Source organism: Populus trichocarpa, chromosome 3, assembly GCF_000002775.5.
Source record: "Populus trichocarpa isolate Nisqually-1 chromosome 3, P.trichocarpa_v4.1, whole genome shotgun sequence".
In the NCBI taxonomy this organism is placed as follows: domain Eukaryota; kingdom Viridiplantae; phylum Streptophyta; class Magnoliopsida; order Malpighiales; family Salicaceae; genus Populus; species Populus trichocarpa.
This window is the reverse complement of record NC_037287.2, coordinates 3,146,191-3,170,988: the sequence shown is the minus strand read 5'-3', so window position 1 is coordinate 3,170,988 and position 24,798 is coordinate 3,146,191. Positions and strand designations below refer to the sequence as shown.

The following is a 24,798-nucleotide window of genomic DNA, read 5'->3' as shown; positions in this document are numbered from 1 at the left end:
ATATACTTGCCATTATAGATGTGACATAATAAAATTAAAAACCATAGCGTTTTAGAGCCCCAAGCGTACGGCCCCATCTCGTGGGAAAAAATTGCATGATGACAATGGTATCACTGACCCATCTCGTGGTGTATAATTTGTTGCAATGTCTTGATCTCCATCAAAATCCTTTTTGTTTTGAAAAGGACTTTATATATATTAGTTTTGAAGTTTTGAGATATAAGTTCATAGCTCTTAAAGACAAGAAATATACCAAAAGATTTAAAACTATTTTATACTTCATTAAAATAAATAAATAAATTACTTATATGGTTACAATATTTTTTTCTTATGAGAATAAATTGATTTCATGTGTTAATAACATTTAAGGATTTCTTCCAATCAAATAATCAAATTTATTTTAATTAAAAAGTTTCCAATCAATAACAACATTCCCAATTGAACCAAAGTATTTCCACGAACCCATCTCGTGGAAAAAATGCATGATAGCAACGGTCTCAGGGACCAATGTGCAAATGGAAATGGTCTCACGAACTCATAAATGCTTACGGGGCAATGGTCTTATAGACCATCTCATTGGCGTGGAAAAAATTGCAGATGGCAAAAGTCTCACAAACCCATCTCACACTGCAAATTCCCATCCATTTTACGTGTTGGTTGTGTTACAAAAAGAAAACTCTTTAGAAAGAAAAAGAAGAAGATTTATTGTCATGACAATGACAAGAAGTAATTTAGAAATAATTCAATCTAAAAAAGAAATAAAAAATGACATTTCGTAACAAAATTATAAATTTGAATAAAATTATGAAAATATCATCGATAATTTCACAAAGTTTTTCTAAACTCTGATTGCCTTAAAATTTTAATTTGCGATATAAATATATGTTAGGAGATTTCTCGTAAAATTTTAGTCCAATCCAACAGTCGAATTGAGAGATATGATTGATACCATAAAATTAGACTATATTTTTTTTATAAAAGCAAAACAAAATATTATTTGATCATAATAAAATGGCTGGAATATAATCAAAATATTCTAGTTATAATTTAGGTGAAATTCATAAAACAAAATAAAATTTTAAAAATGAAATATCTTCTAATTTATTCTATTTTTTAAATTGAAATAAAATATACTTGTTATTCTAGATGTGATATAATAAAATTAAAAACAATATCTTTTAGAGCCCCAAGCATACGGCCCGATCTCGTGGAAAAAATTGAATGATGACAATGGTATCACGAGGATAATTTGTTTCAATGTCCTCTCCATCAAAATCCTTTTTGTTTTGAAAAGTTGTATATATATATATATATATCATCCATGGCCGTCTTCGAGAAATCACATGAGAAACGCACAGTTTCGTTGATTAATCAAACAATTAATTAATAAATAAATAGTAAAATGGTAAGACCAAGACTTGTGACTATGACTGGCAATGACAGGTTTGGCCCTTCACATGACAGGATAAATAGAAAGCTTGTTGACCAGTAATCAAATGCAAACACACCACTCAAAATGGCAACGACATTTTCCCTTTTCTATGCGCACTGCCAAACAGTCCCTTTACATGTCATTTTCACCATCCCTCTCTTTTCCACGTGCTTTTCAGGATTCAAAATACGTGTTTAGGAATATTGATGAAAAATTAAATATAACCAGAAAACAAATACAGTAAAGCATTCCCAATTAAACCAAAGTATTTCCACGAACCCATCTTGTGGAAAAAATGCATGATGGTTGGAAGAGGATGTCTCACAGCCTCTCCTCGAGAAAAAATGCATGATGGCAAAGGTCTCAGGACCAATGTGCAGATGGAAATGTTCTTATGGACCCATCATTGCACACCCAAGAGAATGCTTTTTTTTTTTTATTATTATTATTATTATCTTTCTTTCAAAAGATAAGGTAATTGGCTGTCGTGTGATTTTTACATGGCTTGTGTGTTTTGACTTTTAGCATTCTTTTAGATTCTTTTTGTTTCAACCCTCTATCAATTCAATTGAAGCTTATGAAGAACCCCAATTGTTAGTGTTTTGACTTTTAGCATTCTTTTAGATTGGCTTGTGGTGTTCCTCCAAGATTCTGCATAAGGAAATCACAAGGATATCACTGCATGGTTGTGTTTAAAAATCAAAATGGCACACAGCAAGTCAAGCATCCGTGTTCACGACCTTTCTTGGCAATATCCATTGTCTCATCAATTACTTAAGATTTGTGGAAGATATGATACAAGAGATAAGAAAATAATTGCTATTATCCACAATTTCTCTGTTATATATATATATATATATATTAGACGGAGTTCCCATTAGATAATCAATAATGTATATATTATTCTTGGAGAAGTAACTCATTAGATAATCAATAAAGTTTTTTTTTGTTCATTTACCACTAGTTTACACTTCAATCAAAAACTAAATTTGCTTTTACTACTATTTTAATTTTTAAAAAATATTTTATATTGTTTTATATTGTTTAATGCATTAATTTCAAGAAATAAATTCCTTTTATCCTAAAATCTGGACTTGAAAAACCAGATTTATTTTATAATTAGGGAGAAAACTAGAAAATTGACTAGTCTTCTCATTCTAATAATATAAATGGTATGTCTTTGACTCAATTGAAAAAAAAATATTTAATATTGAAATGTAATAAAAACAAGTCAAGAATACCTTTCCGAACATAAAAACAAAAGTGTGTGTATAAATGTTATGTATTTGAAGTTTTTGTGTATAATATTATAGCCACACAATCCACAGGGATAAGATTTATAATTATTCCGTGTTTATTATTATTGATAATTTATACATTTAATTATATACATGATAGTGAGATGACACCATGCAAGTAGGCTCCTAAATGATTCTAAATTATAACGAGAAAAGTACAATTATAAAGTTAAAAAGATCTTACGCGGAATCACATTTAATTATAATTCGCATCCGAGTAAATACCTTCACAAATTAATATAATAGGTTTTAATATTTATAAAATGAAAGATATTAAGAGTTGATTAATATTGTTAAGCCATATATGTTTATAAAAGTCATTTCTTTTTAAACCACATGATATGTTTACATATTTGCAATATGTACATATTTTGAATTTAATATTAGTAATTATAAAATTTATATAATTAATAAAAACTGCTCCACTTTTGTTCTCTTCTCTTTCTTCCATTATTGTTTTTTTTTTCTTTTGAACTGCCTAGTCTCTCTTTCTTTTCTGTTTTCCATCTTTCAATCCTTCAATATTCAAAATACATAGCACGTTAGGAATATTAATGAAAAATTAAATATAACTAGAAAACAAATACAAAAAAAATGATATTCTTGTAGAAATAATATCATTAATTTGTGGTTCATTTTATCAACGATACTCTTTGATTTTGCCATCACCATCAAAATTAAGACATTATTTTAATATAATACAAGTTTTTGGTTGATTACTTTTATGCAATTCAATTTTTTTTTCTATAATGTGGTTTTAATCAGTGTTATTAAATTTAATTTAAGCCTAACAACGTTATTAAATCATGAAGTATTGCAACAATTTGTTTATTTTTTTTATAAATTGGATAATTAGAAACCAAAATATAATTAAATGCAAATAGGCTAAGTGCTAAACAATAAAATAAAATAATATTCAAATCCAAGAATATTCCAACCCTAAATTATGACGAGAGAAGTACAATCATAAAGTTAAAAAGATTTTACACGGAATCACACACGAATGTCGATAACAATGTTGAAGTACTGCAACAATATTATATATATATATATATATATATATATATATATATATATATATATATATATATATATGAAAAAAATGAAGTTGCAATTGCTAAAAATTTAAAAATCTTATAAATAAATCAACTAAAAATTAATCTCATATGAAAAAAAAAATCTCACAACAACATTTATACAATTATTAAGAACAAAAACAATTAAAAATAAAATAAAAAACAAATATAGTGAAAAAAATCATGAAAAAAGAAGGAAAAAATTACCTTAATTTAGTTGCAAGTGAAGCTAAGGAGAGAAAAAAAAATTTCGTAAAGCATATTAATTAAAAATAAACTAAGAGGATAAAAGAAGAAAGAAGAAGAAGACATACCCGAGCATGGAGGAAAAGAGAAGGAGATGAGGAGAGAAAAGAAGAGAAAGAAATAGATATTGATGTTTTTTTACATATAATGAAGAAGTAGAAGAAGAAGAAAAAGAAGTAGAAGAAGAATAATAAGAAATGAGTCTGTCTCTTGTGAAATAAGAGAACTCAAGCTTTTTATTGGGACGCGTTAGCGACGGATTTACCGACGGATAATTGAATATTAATATTTTTTAATTATTCCATCGGTAATTCCATCGGTAATATTTAATTTCAATTTTCAATTTTGTAAAAAGTTTTCAGAAACTGCCAACAATTACCGATGATTTTTCAATCCGTCAATGATTCCGTCTGTAATATTTAAATGAAAATTTTAAATCAATTGAATTTTTTCAGAAAACCGTCAAATAACACCGATGACTTTTCAATCCGTCGGTGATTTTGTCCGTAAAGAACAACAATTAACAGTGCAATTGGAAAGTGAACAGTTATGGAGCTCTACGGAAAATTCCGTCGGTGATTCCCTTTGTAATTAACATGATGAACAGTGTTCACAATTTACCAACGGATTTACCGACGGATTTTATTCCGTCGGTAATTCCGTTGGTAAAAATGACACATCATTGTTTTTTTTTGCTTTATTTTAATTTTTTTTCCCACTGTAATTCCCTCGGTATATACCGAGGGAATATTTTCGTCGGTAAAATCTCTCGAAAATTTATCGACGGAAATATTTCCTTGGTATTTCTGTTTGTATTTATCGATTTTCTGGTAGTTTACTGCAACAATTTTTTTATTTTATTTTTTTATAAATTGGATAATTAGTAACCAAAATATAATTAAATGCAAATAGACTAAGTGCTAAACAATAAAATAAAATAATATTCAAATCCAAGAATATTCCAAAAAGAATTAAAATAATATTCAAATCTCAAAACATGGAACCCTAAATTATGACAAGAGAAGTACAATTATAAATTCAAAAAAATCTTACACGGAATCACACACGAATATCGATAATAATGTTGAAGTACTACAACAATTATTTTATTTTATTTTATTTATATAAATTGGATAATTATTAACCAAAATATAATTTAATGCAAATAGACTAAGTGCTAAACAATAAATTAAAATAATATTCAAATCCTAGAATATTCCAAAAAGAAATAAAATAATATTCAAATCTCAAAACATGAAACCCTAAATTATTACGAGAGAGAAGTATAATTATAAAATCATGAAAAAAATCTTACGAATGTCCACAATATTTTTTTTTTAAAATTGGATAATTAGTAACCAAAATATAATTAAATACAAATAGACTAAAGGCCGAACTGAACAATAAAATGAAGGCCGAACTGCACAAGATAATATTCAAATCTATATTATCGACAAATACACCATAAAGGCCGAAGTGTCAGGCTTTCGCACTTCTAGGTTAATTCCGTTGGATCATGTTGAATTGTCAACAATGGTGCGAGGTACTCTAGGATGCTTAGACCCTGAGTACTTGCACACAAGCCAACTGACGGACAAAAGTGATGTTTACAGTTATGGAGTGGTTCTTGTGGAACTACTAACTGGGATGAAGGCAATTTCCTTCGATAAGCCCGAGGGCCTTTAAGTGCTAAACAATAAAATAAAATAATATTCAAATGCAAGAATATTCCAAAAAAAAAAAATTCAAATCCAAGAATATTCCAAAAAGAAATAAAATAATATTCAAATCTCCAAACATGGAACCTGCACAAGATATGCAGATAAAGTCAAGGAAATTAAATGGCCAAAGTGTAGTATAAATAGGACCTCTATGGTTGCCCAAAGGCACATAACAAACAACAATATTCTACGTAGTACGTAGTTCATAGAATTATCTAAGATGATGATGAAAAGAATGGGGACTTGGATGTTGCTAGCATTATTGACTTTGGTTGGCGAATGGCATGGTCGTTGTTATGGGTGTTTGGAGGAAGAAAGGGTTGGTCTCTTGGAGATCCAATATTTGATCGACCCAAATCACGTTTCCTTGAGAGATTGGATGGACATCAATAGTAGTTGTTGTGAGTGGGATTGGATCAAGTGTGATAACACTACAAGGCGAGTGATCCAACTCTCTCTTGGCGGAGAAAGGGATGAGAGCTTGGGCGATTGGGTTCTCAACGCATCTTTGTTTCAGCCTTTTAAAGAATTGCAAAGTCTTGATTTGGGAATGACTAGTTTGGTTGGTTGCTTGGAGAATGAAGGTTAGTTCAATGTTTCTGCACTTAAATATAATAATAAAATAAATCAAGGTTGGTTGGTGTTTAATGTCAATTATCTTGCTTTGATGATTCTCTTCCAGGCTTCGAAGTCCTATCATCAAAACTGAGGAATCTTGACCTAAGTGCTAACGGATTTAATAATGATAAAAGCATTTTGTCATGTTTCAATGGTAACCTTTCCACTCTCAAGTCTTTGGATCTATCAGCCAATGGGTTGACAGCTGGATCAGGTAGCTTCTATGGTAACCTTTTAATTATTTAGCTTCGAAACCTTTTCTTAATTTTAAGTTTTTTTTATCTTGTTTTGTAAGTCTATCATAACTTAGCTTCCATCTTTAATTAAATATGCGTTCTTTGAAGTGTATCATTCTTTTTATGTATAATTTGAGAATCATATATCAATTGAACAACAGCATCTCATCATTTCTAATTATCTTTAGTTTCTATCTATTATGCATATCGTGAGCTCATCATGACTTACTCTTAGAAACAACTCTCTTGCAGGTTTTGAGATCATATCATCAAGATCAAGATCACACTTAGTTTCACTACTTACTTGATTGCCTGTTTTCAATTCTACACATCATAGGTTTAAGGAAGCTGGAATTCCTGCAGTCATTGCCATCCCTGAAGACCCTATCTCTCAAGTATACTGATTTAAGTCAAGGTTAATCATAGTTTAGTTTCTTAAAATCTTAATTAATAATATTGAATGGAATGACTATTCTGTACCACCACTATTTTCATCATATCTTTTTTCTTCTTCTTTCTTTTTAACAGGGACTTTCTTCAATTCGAGCACCCTTGAAGAATTGTATCTAGATAATACTTCTCTCCGAATAAACTTTCTCCAGAACATTGGAGCATTGCCTGCTCTTAAAGTTTTGTCTGTTGCTGAATGTGACCTCCATGGCACCCTACCCGCTCAAGGTAAATTAACAACTCTCCATCCGCCTATAATTACATCATCAATAAAAGATTCTTTCAACATTGTTTTGACTGTTTCAAGATAAATTAAACAGGTTGGTGTGAATTGAAGAATCTGAAGCAATTAGATCTCGCTAGAAATAATTTTGGAGGTTCACTCCCAGATTGTTTGGGGAACTTGTCATCTCTACAACTATTAGATGTTTCTGAAAACCAATTTACTGGAAATTTTACGTCTGGTCCCCTTACCAACCTCATATCCCTTGAATTCCTCTTACTATCAAATAACCTCTTTGAAGTTCCCATTTCAATGAAGCCTTTTTTGAACCACTCAAGCCTCAAGTTCTTCTCTAGTGAGAACAACAGACTAGTAACAGAACCTGTTGCCTTTGATAATTTGATTCCAAAGTTCCAACTAGTCTTTTTCCGTTTGTCAAGTAGTCCAACATCGGAAGCACTCAATGTAATTCCCGACTTCCTCTATTACCAATTGGACTTAAGAGCCCTTGATCTCTCCCACAACAACATCACCGGAATGTTTCCATCGTGGTTGCTTAAGAACAATACACGATTGGAGCAACTATATCTGAGCGCCAACTTCTTTGTTGGTACTTTACAGTTGCAAGATCACCCATATTCGAATATGGTCGAATTAGATATTTCCAACAACAACATGAGCGGTCAAATTTCAAAAGATATTTGTTTAATCTTTCCAAATCTATGGACCTTAAGGATGGCTAAGAATGGATTCACAGGTTGTATTCCTTCTTGTTTAGGAAATATTAGCTCTCTTTTATTTTTAGATTTATCCAACAATCAATTGTCTACAGTACAACTAGAACAACTAACAATACCGGTTCTCAAGCTGTCAAACAACAGTTTGGGTGGGCAAATACCGACCTCGGTGTTCAATTCTTCTACCTCACAATTTCTCTACCTAAATGGTAACAACTTTTCGGGTCAGATATCAGATTTTCCATTATATGGGTGGAAAGAATTGAATGTATTGGATTTGAGTAACAATCAATTTTCAGGCATGCTTCCGAGGATCTTTGTTAATTTTACGGACCTTAGAGTACTTGATTTGTCCAAAAACCATTATAAGGGTCCGATCCCAAAAGACTTTTGTAAGCTTGGCCGGCTTCAATATTTGGACCTTTCTGAGAACAACTTGTCTGGATATATACCATCTTGTTTCAGTCCACCACCTCTAACCCATGTGCATCTATCCAAAAATAGATTGAGCGGTCCATTAACATATGGATTTTTTAACAGCTCTTACCTGGTTACGATGGATCTTAGAGACAACAGCCTCACCGGCTCTATTCCAAATTGGATTGGCAATCATTCATCATTGAGTGTTCTTCTTCTGAGGGCTAATCACTTTGATGGTGAGCTCCCTGTTCAGTTATGTTTGTTAGAACAATTAAGCATTTTGGATGTTTCACAAAACCAGCTCTCTGGTCCACTACCCTCCTGTTTGGGCAATCTTACTTTCAAGGAAAGTTCCCAGAAAGCAAGAATGGATCTCGGAGCTAGTATTGTATTAGAGTCCATGGAAAAAGCTTATTATAAAACAATGGGTCCACCACTAGTGGATAGTGTGTACTTATTGGGAAAGGATTTTCGGCTTAACTTTACAGAAGAAGTGATAGAATTTAGAACTAAAAATATGTATTATGGGTACAAGGGGAATATTCTCAGCTACATGTCTGGTATTGATCTCTCCAATAACAACTTTGGAGGAGCAATCCCACAAGAATTTGGAAACTTAAGTGAGATACGGTCATTAAACTTATCACACAACAATCCCACTGAATCTATCCCTGCAACATTCTCAAACCTAAAGCAGATTGAGAGTTTGGATCTTTCTTACAACAACTTGAATGGTGTCATCCCTCCACAACTTACTGAAATTACCACATTGGAAGTTTTTAGTGTGGCGCACAATAACTTATCAGGTTGGACACCCGAGAGAAAATATCAGTTTGGGACCTTTGATGAAAGCTGTTATGAAGGAAATCCTTTCTTGTGTGGACCTCCATTGCGAAATAATTGTAGTGTGGAACCAGTGTCGTCACAGCCAGTGCCTGATGATGAACAAGGAGATGTTGGTTTCATAGACATGGAGTTTTTCTACATCAGTTTCGGTGTATGTTACACAGTTGTGGTGATGACAATTGCAGCAGTTCTCTACATCAATCCATATTGGCGACGCAGGTGGTTGTACTTCATCGAAGACTGCATAGATACTTGCTACTATTTTATGGTGGCTAGTTTTCGCAAGTTCTCCAACTTCAGAAGGTGAATTTGTTACTAGGGAGATAATCGTTTCTAGTTTGTCATGATTGTTTGTTTAGCTATTGGGTGCTTAATTTTGTAGTGTATTGTCTCTACATCAAATATATAAGTGGGACTTCTCATTCCTGAACTATTAGGAAGGGAACTGATTTGGATTGGTCATTGACTCAGCTGTGATTACTCTTTCAACTCTCAAGACTTGTCTGAAAATAAATTGCCAGAACCACTACTAAGTAGAAACAAAATATTCTATGCATGTGAGCAACACTTACATCTGCCAATGTTTCAAGGGCGACCCCACCTTAGTTATTCAATCAAAGCATTGAAATTGGAGCAAGAAGATCCACCTCAGTTATTCAATCAAAGCTTGGAGTGGTCGCTGATTAAGGCTACCTGTCAAAACGCTGAAGATTTGCCCGCAGCATGTAGGAATCAAACCAAAACCCCTTTTAAGAAAATTTAATCTGCCTGTCGAAACGCTAAAGATTTGCCCGCAGCTTGTAGGAATTAAACCAAGCCCCTTTTGAGAAAATTTAATCCCTGTCGAAACACTGAAGATTTGCACTCATAAAAATCTGCCTTGTGTTTTGAAGAAACACCTCCCTTCTGTTTCCTCAACATTTCAGGTAATGTTTGATGTTTGATGCTCCAGGCAGGAAAAAGGACAAAATTCTAGAAGAGATGATTCAACATGACAAGCTCAAATATTTTGGCTTAATATTTTGCTTGGATTTGTAGTAAATCCTGTGAAATTTTTGCTACAATATCATTCTCTCTTCCCCCTTTGCTTTTCTTAAAATCTCTCGTCCCACATCATCATAATTGGTTGTGACATAGAAACCCCAGATAAAGATGAAAGAGAACCATGCTGCAAGCTTGACATATTGTTCTGCTGCATTGTTGGTATAGAACCTTGCACATTCATTGATGGCAACTGGGTATTCAGTTGATTTTCATGGGACTGCAATTGAGGAACTGGAGACTGGGATTGCTGCATAGGTTGCACATGAGGCTGGGGAAGTTGTCCTAGCTGTAGATTAGGAATTGGCTTCCTGAATCTGCTTGGGTTCAGAAAACTTACAATATGCTTCTCATTGGAACCCAATTTCTCCTTGAAACTAGGTGTGATGTTGTTTTTAGAGACCTGTAAGAATGTTATCAAGCGCTCCAACATGGCCTTGAATACCTCCAGCTTTTCAAGCTGTTCTGACTTCGGTTGTTGCGGATGAGAGTCATGCTGGAATGCAAAGTTAACATACATGAGAATTAAAAATTGCATTGATCCTTTGTAGCAAAACATTAGGGAAAAAAAATGTTTCTATTCCAATTCTTCTGTGTCGATGCATGGTTGAATGCAAAAGCTCAACTTGGGGAAATTGCAGATAATCATGCGTGTACAGATAATCCGGAAGAAATTGCGGAGACAATTTACCTGCTGTAACTTGGCAGCAATTCTTTGATACATTTAATTTATTTCAGGGAAATAAGTCTCCTTCATGACTTTGATCTAGGAAGTACACATAACCAGCAAAGCATTATCGGTCATATGCTTGATTTCTTTAGGTGCCAGTCAGAAAGAAAGTAACACAAACAAACTTAAGAGAATTGAAAAAAAAAAAAAGGGTAGAGGACATCATAAATTAGTTGAGATAAAAATAGCAGAGTGGAATTAACGCGGAAACTCAAGAGGATGCCGATATTGATGGAATGGAAAGATGCAAAGGGCTGTGTAAGTACACCTTTAGACAAGATTCAGGGGCTGGTTGAGTTCAGTTACTTTGTCTCCCTGAAAACTACTCATCATTGTTTTCTGCTGTTCTAGCTCAAGTCAATGGATGTCGCAACTTTAACAACGCTTCTTAGCCTTAGATCCTAAGCATGACCCCATGTATCATTATCAACAACCATTCTTATTCCCGTTTTAATACTCTCCTAAGCACAAAAAAAATGTCCTTATCAAATATGCAGTTATGAGTTGAGACATTCAGAATTTCAACCACATTTTCTATAAAATTCAACAATACTGGATATGGTCATGATTCAATGGAATAAGTCCCACTTAATTTCTTTTTCTTCCATTGTCACATGTTTCAGAACAAGTTGATTGCAATCGTGCAAATAACTCTTCACTTAACCAGAGATAAACTGTAAGTCATTCAGAAATAGTGCACTCTTATTTTTAAGTCTGTCTAATGCAAGTACGGACAATAGGGGAAAAAATCGAAAGGGAGAGGTTTGCAATAAAAAACTGCCATGCCAGAACCAAGAAGCAATCCTCTTGACCTAGAAATCTGAATGTTTTTACCTTCATTCATCTTATCAATGATGAATCATTTCTTAGTTGCTGCAATCATGGAACTTACAGTGCTTCCTAACTAATCCCAACCATAGCTGAACAAAATTCCTTGGACCCATCCCAGGAGACCTTTTTCCATTGAAATCTTGCAAGACTATGGCATGAATGAACAGTAAATCATAGAAATTACCTTTTGATAGATCTGCTCTTGCCAATCAGCACCATTTGCATGTCCAGTCTGTGCTGTAGAATCTAAGGATGCTACAAAAATTTCAATACGGGCAACAAAAGATTAGAATTCATGTATTTTTGTGTGTTTTCCATATACAAGGGTATTTCTATAATTTTCACACTTGCTGAAAATTATGAAATATTGCAAGTCTCAGTTTTAATTTATTTTCCATTTTGTATTTAATTATTCCCAAAGTATAGCGAGCTTCATTAGGTTTTTTCTATTCAAGATAGGACTATTAGTATTTTCCTATATAGTCCTTTTTGTATTAGGAACTTCATCTAAATGTTATGTAATCATTCAAACAGATGGAGAGACCCTATAAATTCAGAATGAGAGGGTGAACAGTTGGTGCAATGCACTGGAGGGTATGATGTGGTAACAAATGCGTGTGTGATTGCAATGATTTCAATCAAGATTGTTAAAATCGCGATTTTAACACGGCACGGAAAGCCGTTCACAAACTCGGATCGTAAAAACGGATCGTAAAATCGTAAAATCGTAAGGAATTTTAAAATATATATAAAAAAAAATTCATGATTTAAATAAAAATAAAGATTTTTTTTTAAATTCAAGGCATTTGAAATATGTAGATAAAATATATTTCTTTAATCTAAACTTTATTTTCTTATTAATGCATCTCTTAATCATTTTAATGAAAATATTTTTTTTTAAATTGCAAACACGATTTTCTAAACAACAATCTATCATAATATTAAAAGTAATATTTGCCTCCTGATAAATTTTGGTCCTTGAATTTTAAATTTTTTTTCAAGCAATGAAACTAAATTGTTTTGTTTAAAATTGAGCATTAACCCAATGACATAATCTTTTTTGACATTAAGATAACCACTTAGAGAAAAAGTAAAATAAAGTTTTAAGCTTAATTCCTTGTGAACATTACGTAGAATAACAAAAATGAAAAATAAATCAATAAACATAGTAGAAAAAATTTAAAGGACGGAAAAAAAAAATTAAAGGACGGGAAAAAAAAAAACATTGTTGTTTCTCCTTTTAATACCTCCTAGTATACAGTAAAAACACCTTTAGATATTTTTGTTAATAATTGCATGTTGTACAATATGCACAGAAGAAACCAAAACGTGAACGGCTTTCCGTATTTTTCTTAAACCAAATCCTAGGGAAAGCAAATCGTGCCCGCGAAGCTTTTGCTCTTACCAAAGCATCTGACAGCTGTCCAAGAGGGGGAGATTTTGTTTCAGGGCCTCATTTTATCAAAATCGCAAAATCGGTCCTGAAATCATGATTTTGCGCGATTTCATCCGATTTTTGCGATTTCACTTGATTTCAACCCGATTTTACCCATTTTCAATTTTTTCAAGCGATTCAACCCGTAATGCATGTTTTGACTCGTAAAATCGTACAATTTTACGAGTCAAAACACGATTTTAACAACCTTGGTTTCAATAGCAGTGGCATTACTAATGCCATAAATGGCAGCAGTAGCACATAAAGCTACCTAAAAGAGCATTGCTGACTCGAACCATTTATAGTTATTAAACCCGGACCGGCCTAGTGGGTTGACCCGGAACCCGGTAGCTAGACCGGTCCGGGTAAGGCAAAAGCCCGGGATAAACAAAAACCCGGCAAAACTCAGTTAACCCGCAGGTTTGACCCATGACCCTGGCAACCTAGCAAAACCCGGTTAGGATCCCTTTTTTTTCAAATGTATTTTTTCTTCTAATTAGAGACCCCTCTTTTTTTTTATATTTTTTAGTTCGTTATTAAACCTTTTCAAAGTTTACTATATAAAGACTAGAAGAATATTTTATTTTTTTAATGTGGAATTTGAAACCTTTTAGAATATATAATTCATGTTCACAAGAAAAAAAATGTTTTTTCAATGTGAGATAAAAAAAATTTTGTTTAAATACTTCAACTTAAAAGAATAACATACAACCATAGTATCTTTTCAATGTAAGATAAAAAACTTTTGAAATAATCTTTTAAACTTTATTATTTATAACATATATAATATATATTTACATGGATTGTTTCTTAATTTTTTCATATATAACATTAAAACTTCAAATATTTTTTTAAATTTTTTCTGGGTTGACTCGGGTCAACCTGTGTAACCTAGGACTCAGCTCCTTGACCGGGTCAACCCCGAATCGGGTTTGAAAACTATGTAACTATTATATGAGGTGAACAGTTGGTGCACCGCACTGGATGGCATCGTGTGGTTACAAATGCATGTGTGATTGCAATAGTTCCAATGGTAGTGGCATTTCTAATGCTATAAGGGGAAGCAGTGGCACATAAAGCTACCAAAAAGAGCATTACCTGGCATTTGTCTCTGAGAATTGGCAAACATAGTGGAGGGAATCCCTTGTCCCATTGAATTCCCCACTGAGTTCTGTGAAACACCGGGGATACTCTGCATGTTCTGTGATACCAACTGCTGACGTGCTTGAGACTGATCTGTGGACGATAGGAGAGGGAGAAACAGCCCTTGATTCTGAACTTGAGGGGGCATACTATGGGATGCTGTTCAAGATAAAAGGCAAAAGGGAAAACCATGTCAAAGAAAAAAACAAGGCACTGAACAAGGAAGACAAATGAAACATCGGCAGTTCACACATAAAGTTATGAGCGAAAGAATTAGGATGGATTTGATTCAAAGCATAAAAGTGTCCTTTGACAATTTTTGGGGTTGGGGGAAGAATAGGTGGCTGAAAACAAAAATAATATGACAATTTTCAGGGTGGGGGAAAGAAAAGGAGGCAGAAAACAAAACAATCTGTAATATTCTTGCCTAACATTCATCAATTACTCAACTTTTTGATTAAAGCATGCTAAACACATAGCAATATGCCGAAATAAAATGTAAAAGAGTTTGATAACAATGCGACAAACAAAACAAAAGGTAAGATGTATAGAAATTCAATGCACGACAGCATTATTTTATACAAAAAAGGATCAAATACTTTCTCTCAGAAGAAAAGCAAGAAAGTGACGTCTTACCTCCTAAACAGGAAAATCTTTAAAATTTACCATCTCAATCATAAAATATAAAATAGCAATGCATCACAGTCCTTGTTCCTTAACAAGTTAAGGATGAAACTCTTCACATGCATTACAGAATTAGCATCGTGGAGGTGATCATGAGATTTTTCCAGCACGGCGAAATACATAGCAATATGCAGCAATAAAATGTAAAAGATTTTAATAACAAAGCAAGAAGAAAAACAAAAGGTAAGATGTTTAGAAATTCAATGCTCGGCTGCATTGTTACCTTCTGGATCCATGGGGGCAGCGGGCATGGCGTTTTGTGACCTGATCTCCATCGAAAGCATCTCAGAGATATTTTACGCAAATAATCAAACTGAAATCAGATATCAATAACAAAACATATTTACTTCTCTGAAAGAATAAATATTGTAGGGAGCAAATAGTGTAAATAGAAAGGAAAAAACCACATCCCCAAAAGAATAAAGAAATAACAGGAAAACAAAACAAAGTCATAAACGAGGCTTTTCAATCCCCAATGAATATCAGCAGACTAAATACCACAGCACAAATAGAAGATGAATATTTCAAAGAGGCCAGAAACACTAACCCATCCCAAAGAGATTGTCTAGGATGTTTTAATCTAGGAAAAAGAAGAAGAAAATAACGAGTATTAACAATGAATATTTCATGTTATCATTAACTCTAAAGAGCAGACTGATAAGAATCAACTTAACAAATTTATAGGCACATCTTTCTTTGAATAGACAACACAATAACCCTGACCAGACTAAATGCTCCACCCATAGTAGAATCTGCTGATTGCGCCTTTCTTCGAGTTGCGTTCACGAGCAGCGATTTCATCGATCCGATTATATATCTTTTTAATTTACTTATTAAAATCGAATTTCTCTCTCTGGATAGTAATTTCAATTAAATAAATGAAAACGCAGACGTAAATCTTTTTAAAAAATCAAAAACAAAATAGAAAAGGAAGCACCTGATGGAGATTTGAAGCCTTATTGGTTGAGGTGGTAGCAGTTTCCGAGAGCAGAGGAGGGAAAGAGAGAGAGCTCAGGTGGGGAGAGGTGAGGAATGTCTGACCAAAGTGAACTGTGCAGTGCGGTAGTTTTAAAATATATTAAAATAATATTTTTTTTATTTTTTAAAAATTATTTTTGATAACATCACATAAAAATAATTTAAAAACATAAAAAATATATTAATTAAAAAAAATAAAAAAATTAATTTTTTTAAAAAAAGCTTCTGAAATGCAATGACAAATACACCCTAAAAGTATGTTTGAGATTGAAATAACGATGACGGTTTAAAATGCTTTTCGTTTAAAAAATTATTTTTGACATCAACACATCAAAATAATCTGAAATTTAAAAAAAAATTATTTTAAACAAAAAAATAAAAATTTTGAAAACTCTAACTAAAGGAATTTTATATGTGTGTGTGTCCTGTGGCTTCACAGTCTTTACGGCGCTCCCAAAAATAATTTCATGAACTATTTAAAGTGATCTAACAATCTTAAAATAATTTATTTTTTAATATATTTGTTATGTGTATATGTATATATCTTCAAGAACAAATTGATTAAATATTGACATAGATTTAAAAAAATAGTTTAATTTTAATAGGAAAAGTAAAATGTGTATATTTTTTTTTTGTTAAATTCCATGACTATGTTAAACTCCTTATCGCTTGTTCTCTGTGTACTTGTTACATTGATTCTACAGGGAAATAAATTTTATGTTGTATTTTAAATATTGGTATTTTTCTTTAAAAAGACAACTTTATCCCCATTAGCAAGACAATCATTTTGTGTATAGAAAGAAAAAAAATAAATATATTGTACTAATCCATAGTGTTTTATCTTATAGTCTATAATGAATCACTTGAATCATTTACCTGTTTTAGTTTTTTTTAATTTTTATAATTCCACTTTGTTTTTAGTTCATGTTTAGATTTTTAGCATGCATTCTCAAATCAAATCTCTCTCCTCTCTTGTACATGGATATTTTTTAAAACTTTTTTTTTCCTCACAATCTAACAATGTTGAAACTTTTTTTTTTTGCTTTTAAATAAATAGAATAACCCATAATGCGGGTCACCTATATAGTTGGATATTATAATGGTGTTTCATTTTTATATGAATAGTGAAACACTTTAATTTTTTAAATTAGATTTTTTTTTCTTTTTGATTTGGTTTTGTTTTGTTTTGTTTTTCTTTTTACAATTTAGTCCTTTTTTATTTAATTATTTTTTGGCCTAATTATATGAGATAAAGTTTTCAATTTAATTAAAAATAAACTACTATACTAAAAAATTTATGTTTCTCTACCTTGAATATTTCATGTTATCATCAACTCTTAAGAGTAGACTGATAAGAATCAACTTAACAAATTTACAAGCATATCTTTCTTTGAATAGACAACACAATAACCCTGACCATATTAACCCATGGTAGAATCGGCTGATTATGCCTTTCTTCGAGTTGCGTTTACGAGTAGCGATTTCATCGATCCGATTATATGTCTTTTTAATTTACTTATTAAAATCGAATTTCTCTCTCTGGATAAGAATTTCAGTTAAATAAATGAAAACGCAGACGTAAATTTTAAAAATAAAAAACATGATAGAAAAGGAAGCACCTAGTGGAGATTTGAAGCCTTATTGGTTGAGGTGGCGGCGGAGGCGGCGGTTTCCTAGAGCGGAGGAGGGAAAGAGAGAGAGCTCAGGTGGAGAGAGGTGAGGAATGTCGGACCAAAGTGAACAGAGCTTGACAGATGACTTTATTCTTTTCCAGATTCGCTGACAAACTAAAGGAATTGTATTCTTGTGCTGCTTCACTGTTCATAACTAACAAACTAAAACTAGAGGAATATATTTATGAGAGTGCTCATTAAAACACGGTGCACTGTGTGTGAATCATGTGGCTTCACAGTCTTTATCGCGCTCCCTCTTTGTTTTTCACGTTTCTTCTCGTGCGGTGGGTGTTCCCGCTCTTTCTTCTCGGCTGCTGAGGCTCCCTGGCGCCTTTTCATCGACTTTGTCTGGTGCATGTTCAGATTGAGGCGGTTTGGCTAGTGCTAGGCGCGCGGGGAGATGTCAGCCGACGGGTAATCACCTGCATCGGCTGGGATGGCTTCATTGAAGTTGTTCGCTTGTTCTGTGGCGGGCCTTCTCATTAACTGAGACAATTCTAACTTGTTTTTGTTAATGATTTTTTTTTTCTAATTGAGACATTGTTTTTGTTTTTATAAACTCTTTTCTATTATATTTTTTTTTATCAAAGGTTCACTTTTATTATTGGTTGTAATATCAAAAATAAAATATTAAATAAATCACGAAATAATATTGTAATTACACTATTAACACTAAAGACCAGAAGATAAATTATTTTAAGGTTAAAGAATTCATCATTATCTCAATGTAATTTTTATTTCCGTTATTGATTTATATACATGTTTTATGTTATGTGGAAACTTAACCATTATAGTAAAAAGGAACAATAATTTTATGAACTATTTAAGGTATTCTAACAATCTTAAAACAATTTATTTTCTAAAATGTGTGTTTGTGTGTGTGTGTATATGATGATCCGGTTATATATGGAATAGATAATCTATCGAGAACAAATTGATTATATGTTGACATGGATTAAAAAAATAGTTTAATTTTAGTAGGAAAAGTAAAGTGTATATATCTTTTATTAAATTCCATAACTATGTTAAATTCCTTGTCGTTTGTTATTTGTGTACTTGTTGCATTGATTGTACGGGGAAATAAATTTTATGTTGCATGGTATTTTCCTCTGTTGTTGTGTTGATATGAAAAAAAAATAGAAGATCGGGGAAAAAAAGTTGCATTAATATAAATATAATCCGAAGGATACAATTAATTTTTTAAAGGCTTGGCGTGAATACTAAAGCATAAGAGAGAGAAAAGATAAGGAGGGAAAAAAACCTTTGACGCCGCCAAACCACTGCGAATATGACAACACACTCCACACCATCAACTACAACTTCACATTACACGTTGAACTATCACACGTCTCCTTGATGAAGTGGTGGCCTATCATGTGCTGACACGTGCTATGCACATGTTAGCCTTTTTATTGATTTATTAATATTTTAATACTTTAAATTACTAAATCGCTTCTAAGAGCATCTAAATATTACAAACAAAAAGAAGCTATATTGCAAGGATGAAAACGTTATCCCAACCAACTTTAGATTTTTTTTTATTCTAAGATTAACTTTGTCATTTTACAATACACAAAAAATGAAAAAGACTAAAAAATGCCTCTTGTCAAGGTCAATATTTTTGAACTCTCAAGGGTATTAATGTCATTTTACTATGCAAATAAAATAGAATAGACAAAAATACACCATAAACAAAAGGTCAATTGTTTTTTTGCTTGCAAGGGCAACAATGTAGTTTTAGTGTGCAAAAAAGAAGTTAACCTTTTAAATTTTCCCCAATCAATTTACAAATAACCTTTCACTTGAAAAAGATAACTTTACCTCGTTAGCAAGTCAATTGTTTTTGTGTAGAGAAGGGCAAAAGGTAAATATATTGTGTTAATCCATGATGTTTTACCTCATAATCTATAATGAATCATTTGAATCATTGATCTCTTTTAAGGGTTTTTTTTTAATATATAATTCTACTTTCTTTTAGTTCATGTTTAGATTTTTAGCGTGCATTTTGAAATCAAATCTCTCTTCTCTTGCACGTATATAATTGTTTTTAAAATATATTTTTTTTAACATTTGACAATGCTTTTGCGTTAAAAAAATTAGGATAGCAGGTAATGTAGGCCACTTGTCTAGTTAGGTACTATAATAGTGTTTCATTTTTATATGAATAGTGAAACACTTTATTTTTTAAAATTTTTTCTTTCTTTTTTATTTGGTTTTGTTTTTTTTTTTTTACAAATTATTCCTTATTTTTTATTTAATTCTTTTTTTGGCCTCATTATATGAGATAAAGTTTTTAATTTAATTAGAAATAAACTATTATACTAAAAATTTATGCTTCTCTTTATATATATTTTTTGTCTTTTTAAGTAGTCCTTATATTTTTTTTCACTTCTTGATTAAGTGTTTTTTTTCATTTTATTTCCTTTCATTTTTTTACAAATCGGTCTTTAGACATTCTTTCCTTTTTTATTTAACTTTTTTTGGGTCTAATTGTATGAGATAAAGAGTTTAATTTAATTAAAAAAATATTTATTATACTAAAAAAGTTAGGGTTTTCCCCCTACTTCACTATTCATATCCTCTCCTTTAAAACAAATAATAATCTATCTTCTAATTTTTTTCTTCTTTTGATTGAATGATTTTTGTTTTTTTTTTCCTTTCAATTTCACTTTAATATTTTGTTGATTTTGAATTGTTCATCTTAATTTGTTTTTGTTTCTTTTATATGTAGTTATCATAGTCTCAAACCGACATTTTTAAATTTGTTTAGTGCTTAATTCTGTAAGTGTCTATTTTAATTATCACATCATTATATAAAAAATAGTTTTTAAATCCAGTGGAGTTCATGATCTGGGTTGTACATTTGATGAGTTAAATTGCGAAGCTCAAGTTGATCTAGTATATCATCATCTCAATGTTAAAAAAAGATATCATCTTGATTTTTTTCTTAAAATTCAAATCATGTTTTTATTGGTCATTTGAGTTGCCTTAATTTGCACATGTCAAGCCAACTAGGTCATGTACGGACAGCTCCCTTGCGAATTAATTTTAAACTTATGTTAGGTAAGAAGTCAAGTCAAGAGGTTTCAAGGTTGTCAACGGGATCAGGTTTAATAACAATGTCATATTGTTCCTTTGTTTTTAAACTCTACCTTCCAATTTTTTCTTTCTTTCAATTGAATCTTTTTTGGTTTTTTTTTTTATTTTATCCTTTAATATTTTATTGGTTTTGAATTAGTCTTGTTTCGGTTTGCTTTCTATGATATTATTGCAGTATCAACCAATTGTCCTAACATTTGGTTGATGCTCAATTTTACAAGCATCTATTTTTGTTATCATATCATTAAATAAAAAATAATTAAAAAAATGCTTAAATAGTTAAAAGCTAAAATAATAAAATTTTATCAAATTATTAAATCAGATCCTTTGATTAATATTTTTATGTTATCTTTAAAATCTTTTTATAATTATTACTAATATTAAAAGAAGACTCATTTAAGCAAAATGATTCATGTACTTTTACTTTTTATTCATCCCCATATAATTTAAATTTTAAAAAAAATAAATAAATTATTAAATTAGATCTTTTTTATCGGAGAGTACTCTAGGTTATTGTGATACGTTATCTTTAACTTTTTTTTTATATGAAATTATTTGATATTTAGAAAAAAATAAATATAAAGATTTTATTCGTAACTATATCTTTAATATGTGTTTAACATATGTTAAAAAAAAAACTCTCTAAAATAGAAGGAAATGTAGAAACTATAATGCCAATATATTAATATTAAAAGTCACATCATATAACTATGTATTTCTGTTATTATATGTAGAGTTTATTTGAAGTAATTCATAAATATCTTAATATAATAGCTATAGTAGAAGGAGAAGATATTTTAATAATAAAATATAAATATTAGTATATGAGATCCAATGCTATATCAATTTCTATTTCCTTGGATTTTTTAAAGATTTTTCGATTTTAGAAATTTCTAAATATAAATAATCAAAATTGATAATTAAAAAGAAAGATTATGAATTATAGTATTTTTTTTTTATTTTTTTAGTTGTTACTCATATTAAAAATCCCCCTTAAACATAATGATTCATAAAATTTATCTTCATGCTTGTATTCTTAATTTCTATTCACTTCACATATAATTAAAATTAAAAATTAATAAAAATATTTCAAAATTTAGAAAATTATTGAATTAGTCCTCATTGTTTTTTTTTATAGGTAGTCCTTGGTTCTTATCATACATTATCTTGACTACTTTAGATAAAAATATTTATACTTTTTGATAGATTTTACTAATATATAAAAGGATTTCTTAATTTAAAGATAACTTAAAATTTTTATCCATGCCTATATCTTTAATATTATTCCCACATTTAATAAAAATAAACTCTTTAAAATAAAATAATTCATAAAAATATAAATTTTGAATAAAATTTTATTCAACAGGTACACTTTATTTTTTTAAGTAATACAGATTTTATCTAAATAAAAAAAATCTTTTAAACAAAAGTAAATAAAAATTTTTATAATATAATAGTTATTTTTGTAGGGGAAAAAATTTTAATTTTATAATATTAAAATATAGATATTAAAAAAAATCCAAATTTTCTTTTTTTTTTATTTGCAGTTTTTTTCAAGATTTTTTAACTTTATATATTGATAATTATATGTAATTAAAAGAAAATCCAATGATTTCTTATTTTTATCATGTTATCAAACTAACTTTATTTTTTTTTAAATGACAAGATATATTTTTTTAATTGAAAAAAATATTTATTTATGTTTGTGGCAAGAAAAAATGTCGCTCTCTTTTTCTTTTTTATTTTTGAAAAAAAAGATAAAAATTATGATAATATAATATAAATAATTTTGTTTTAATTTTTAACAATGCTTATAAGAAAATTAAACAAAATTTTTAAAGCTTATTTCTCGAAGTCCATATAATAAATTCACAAACACATATACATTGTTGTTACCCATTTTTGAATTCCCCATAAAAAATGAAAAACAAATACAAAAAAAATACATATAAAAAATATATATATATTATGAAGGAATAAAAAGAAATAGGAGTGAGAAAAGGATGCTGGAACTCCCATAAAATGGCTAGGAATTGGTTGAAAATGTTCAGAAATACAAGAATTGAAATTTGGCATTATAAAGAGCCATGTTGACAAAGAAAATTCAAGTTGAGAAAGAAAAGTCTAAAATCAGATGTTTATGGACTCAATTAAATTTTATCTAAAGTTTAATTGAATTTATAGAGTGTTTGATTACAAGAAAAAATTTATTTTTAAGTCAATTTAGGTTTTTATTGGAAGAAATTAAAGTTCTGAGGTCTAATTATAATTTTAAAGAGTTGATTTGGTCAAATCAGGGGTTTAATTGTATAATTATTGAAGTTTGGTGGTCAATTAGGGACTTGATTGAAACAATCTGAAATGAAGGACTAAATCGGAAAAGGCACTAAAAGCAAGGGATCCAATTACAATTTATCCGGAGGGCTTGATTACAAAATTGTAAGAACATCCAAGGACCAAATCAGAAATATCCATTTTGATAGGAAGACGGCGCCGTTTCAGAGCACTATTTCATCACCTTTCTTCACAGCTGTTTCAGCAGACAGTGGAGCCATTTCAGCAACAAAAACAGCAGATTGCTTCAATTATGGGGAATGTTTCACGGCTACTATTCCTCAACATGCCGTTACCAAGCCGAACGTTACACCACAGGGCATTCATTGGCTTATAAAAGCCAGAGAAAGACGATGAATGAAGGGGGAGAAACACTGGAGAGGGAACGAGACAGAGGAGAAAGAAAACAGAGAAGGTGAAACGTAAAGAGGAGAAAACAGGGGGGAGAGAGCAGATAGAGAGGAGAAGTGGCATTGAGGAGAAAAAAGAAGTAGGAGACAGTGAGGAGAACGAGAGAGCAGAAAGAAGAAGAGTAAGGGAGAGCAGGAAGGCAGAAAGAAAACGGGGAGAACAGAGGAGGAGAGAAGAAGTCAGTAGACGAGGACGGCATCACCATCAACTTCCCCTTCTCCAGAACCAGGAACCAGACCGAGCAAGACAGGGAGCGGCATCATAGCTTCTTCTCAGAATCCGAGCTACAAGATTAGGAGGGATTTCTCCCAGCAGCGGCTGTGAACCAGGTAAGCTTTTCATTCCTTTTCCTTCCGTTTATAATTGCATGAATACTGTGCAGGTGCGATTTAATTACTTTGTGGCTGTAGCTGGCGTGCGTGAATTGTTCACGCACGCTTGCGTTTAAAAGCCAGTCGGGTCACTGGTTTGGGCCAGTGACCCGACCAGGCTTGCTGGGTCCAGCCCGCCACATGGGCCGGGCTGGGCCCAGCCCAAAAAATTCTTCAAAAAGTATTTTAAAAAAATATGTGATTTTTTTTTTGTAAAGTTTTTACTGCATTTTGATCAATATCGGTTTGTATTTTTATACTGTAAAGATACAAATCCGGCATTAAAAATACCCGGTTTTCATCAAGACATTAAAAAAAATAATAAAAAATATTTTGTTTTCATGCATACGGCCAAGTCTCTCTAAAAAAAAATCATATTGCATCTTAAAAAAAAAAAAGTTTTAGCATGCATTTTGGCTTTAATAACCGGTTTATTAAAGTCACGAGAACTGGCCAATATTTCAAAAATTCCAAAAAAAATTATTTTGTTTTATTTTAATATCTGGGGTTACGACCTTATACGTAAGACGTATTCCGGATATTAAATTCTTTTGTTAGTGTTAGAACGGTCAGGTTTTACCCGATAAGACAAGGACCTCCTTACCGAGGAGGACTTTTCTTAAACCATAGACGGACCAACAACTAGAAAACATGACAGGACCTTAGATTTTATCAGACAATAAAACAATGCAGTTTACCTTAGGTAGGGCGTATTTGGGGTGCTAATACCTTCCCTTTACGCAACCAGTCCCCGTACCCGATCTT

At 31.2% G+C, this 24,798-nt stretch overlaps 4 protein-coding genes across 12 annotated transcripts in view; 1 reads left to right on the top strand and 3 right to left on the bottom strand.

Moving 5' to 3' along the window:
- Positions 1-17,931, bottom strand: part of LOC112326960 (mediator of RNA polymerase II transcription subunit 15a-like) — a 43,372-nt gene extending 25,441 nt beyond the window's left edge. The window contains exon 1 of the mRNA XM_052450972.1: positions 17,844-17,931. The gene's annotated coding sequence lies outside the window, so the exon portion shown is untranslated. The remainder of the gene's footprint in view (positions 1-17,843) is intronic.
- Positions 1-24,798, bottom strand: part of LOC18096666 (mediator of RNA polymerase II transcription subunit 15a) — a 116,689-nt gene that overhangs the window by 27,031 nt on the left and 64,860 nt on the right. Inside the window, exons 4-5 of the mRNA XM_052450960.1 lie at positions 15,391-15,480; positions 14,536-14,642 (exon numbers count right to left, since the gene is read on the bottom strand). Of these exons, the coding sequence (XP_052306920.1) occupies positions 14,536-14,642; positions 15,391-15,480 (197 nt within the window). The remainder of the gene's footprint in view (positions 1-14,535; positions 14,643-15,390; positions 15,481-24,798) is intronic.
- The window catches only part of LOC18096661 (receptor-like protein 56), a 110,235-nt gene that overhangs the window by 37,635 nt on the left and 47,802 nt on the right, over positions 1-24,798 (top strand). The window contains exons 1-5 of one of the 6 annotated variants that reach the window (XM_052450958.1): positions 5,938-6,357; positions 6,456-6,605; positions 6,965-7,042; positions 7,156-7,305; positions 7,398-9,297. In XM_052450958.1, coding sequence (XP_052306918.1) covers positions 5,994-6,357; positions 6,456-6,605; positions 6,965-7,042; positions 7,156-7,305; positions 7,398-9,297 — 2,642 coding nt within the window. In that variant the 5' untranslated portion in view covers positions 5,938-5,993. Of the gene's footprint in view, positions 1-5,936; positions 6,358-6,455; positions 6,606-6,964; positions 7,043-7,155; positions 7,306-7,397; positions 9,607-24,798 lie in introns of those variants that run through there. The other 5 variants (XM_052450957.1, XM_052450956.1, XM_052450948.1 and 2 more) reach the window with 5 other exon arrangements.
- LOC18096674 (protein TIME FOR COFFEE) overlaps positions 1-24,798 on the bottom strand; it is a 91,736-nt gene that overhangs the window by 41,379 nt on the left and 25,559 nt on the right. The window lies entirely within an intron of this gene.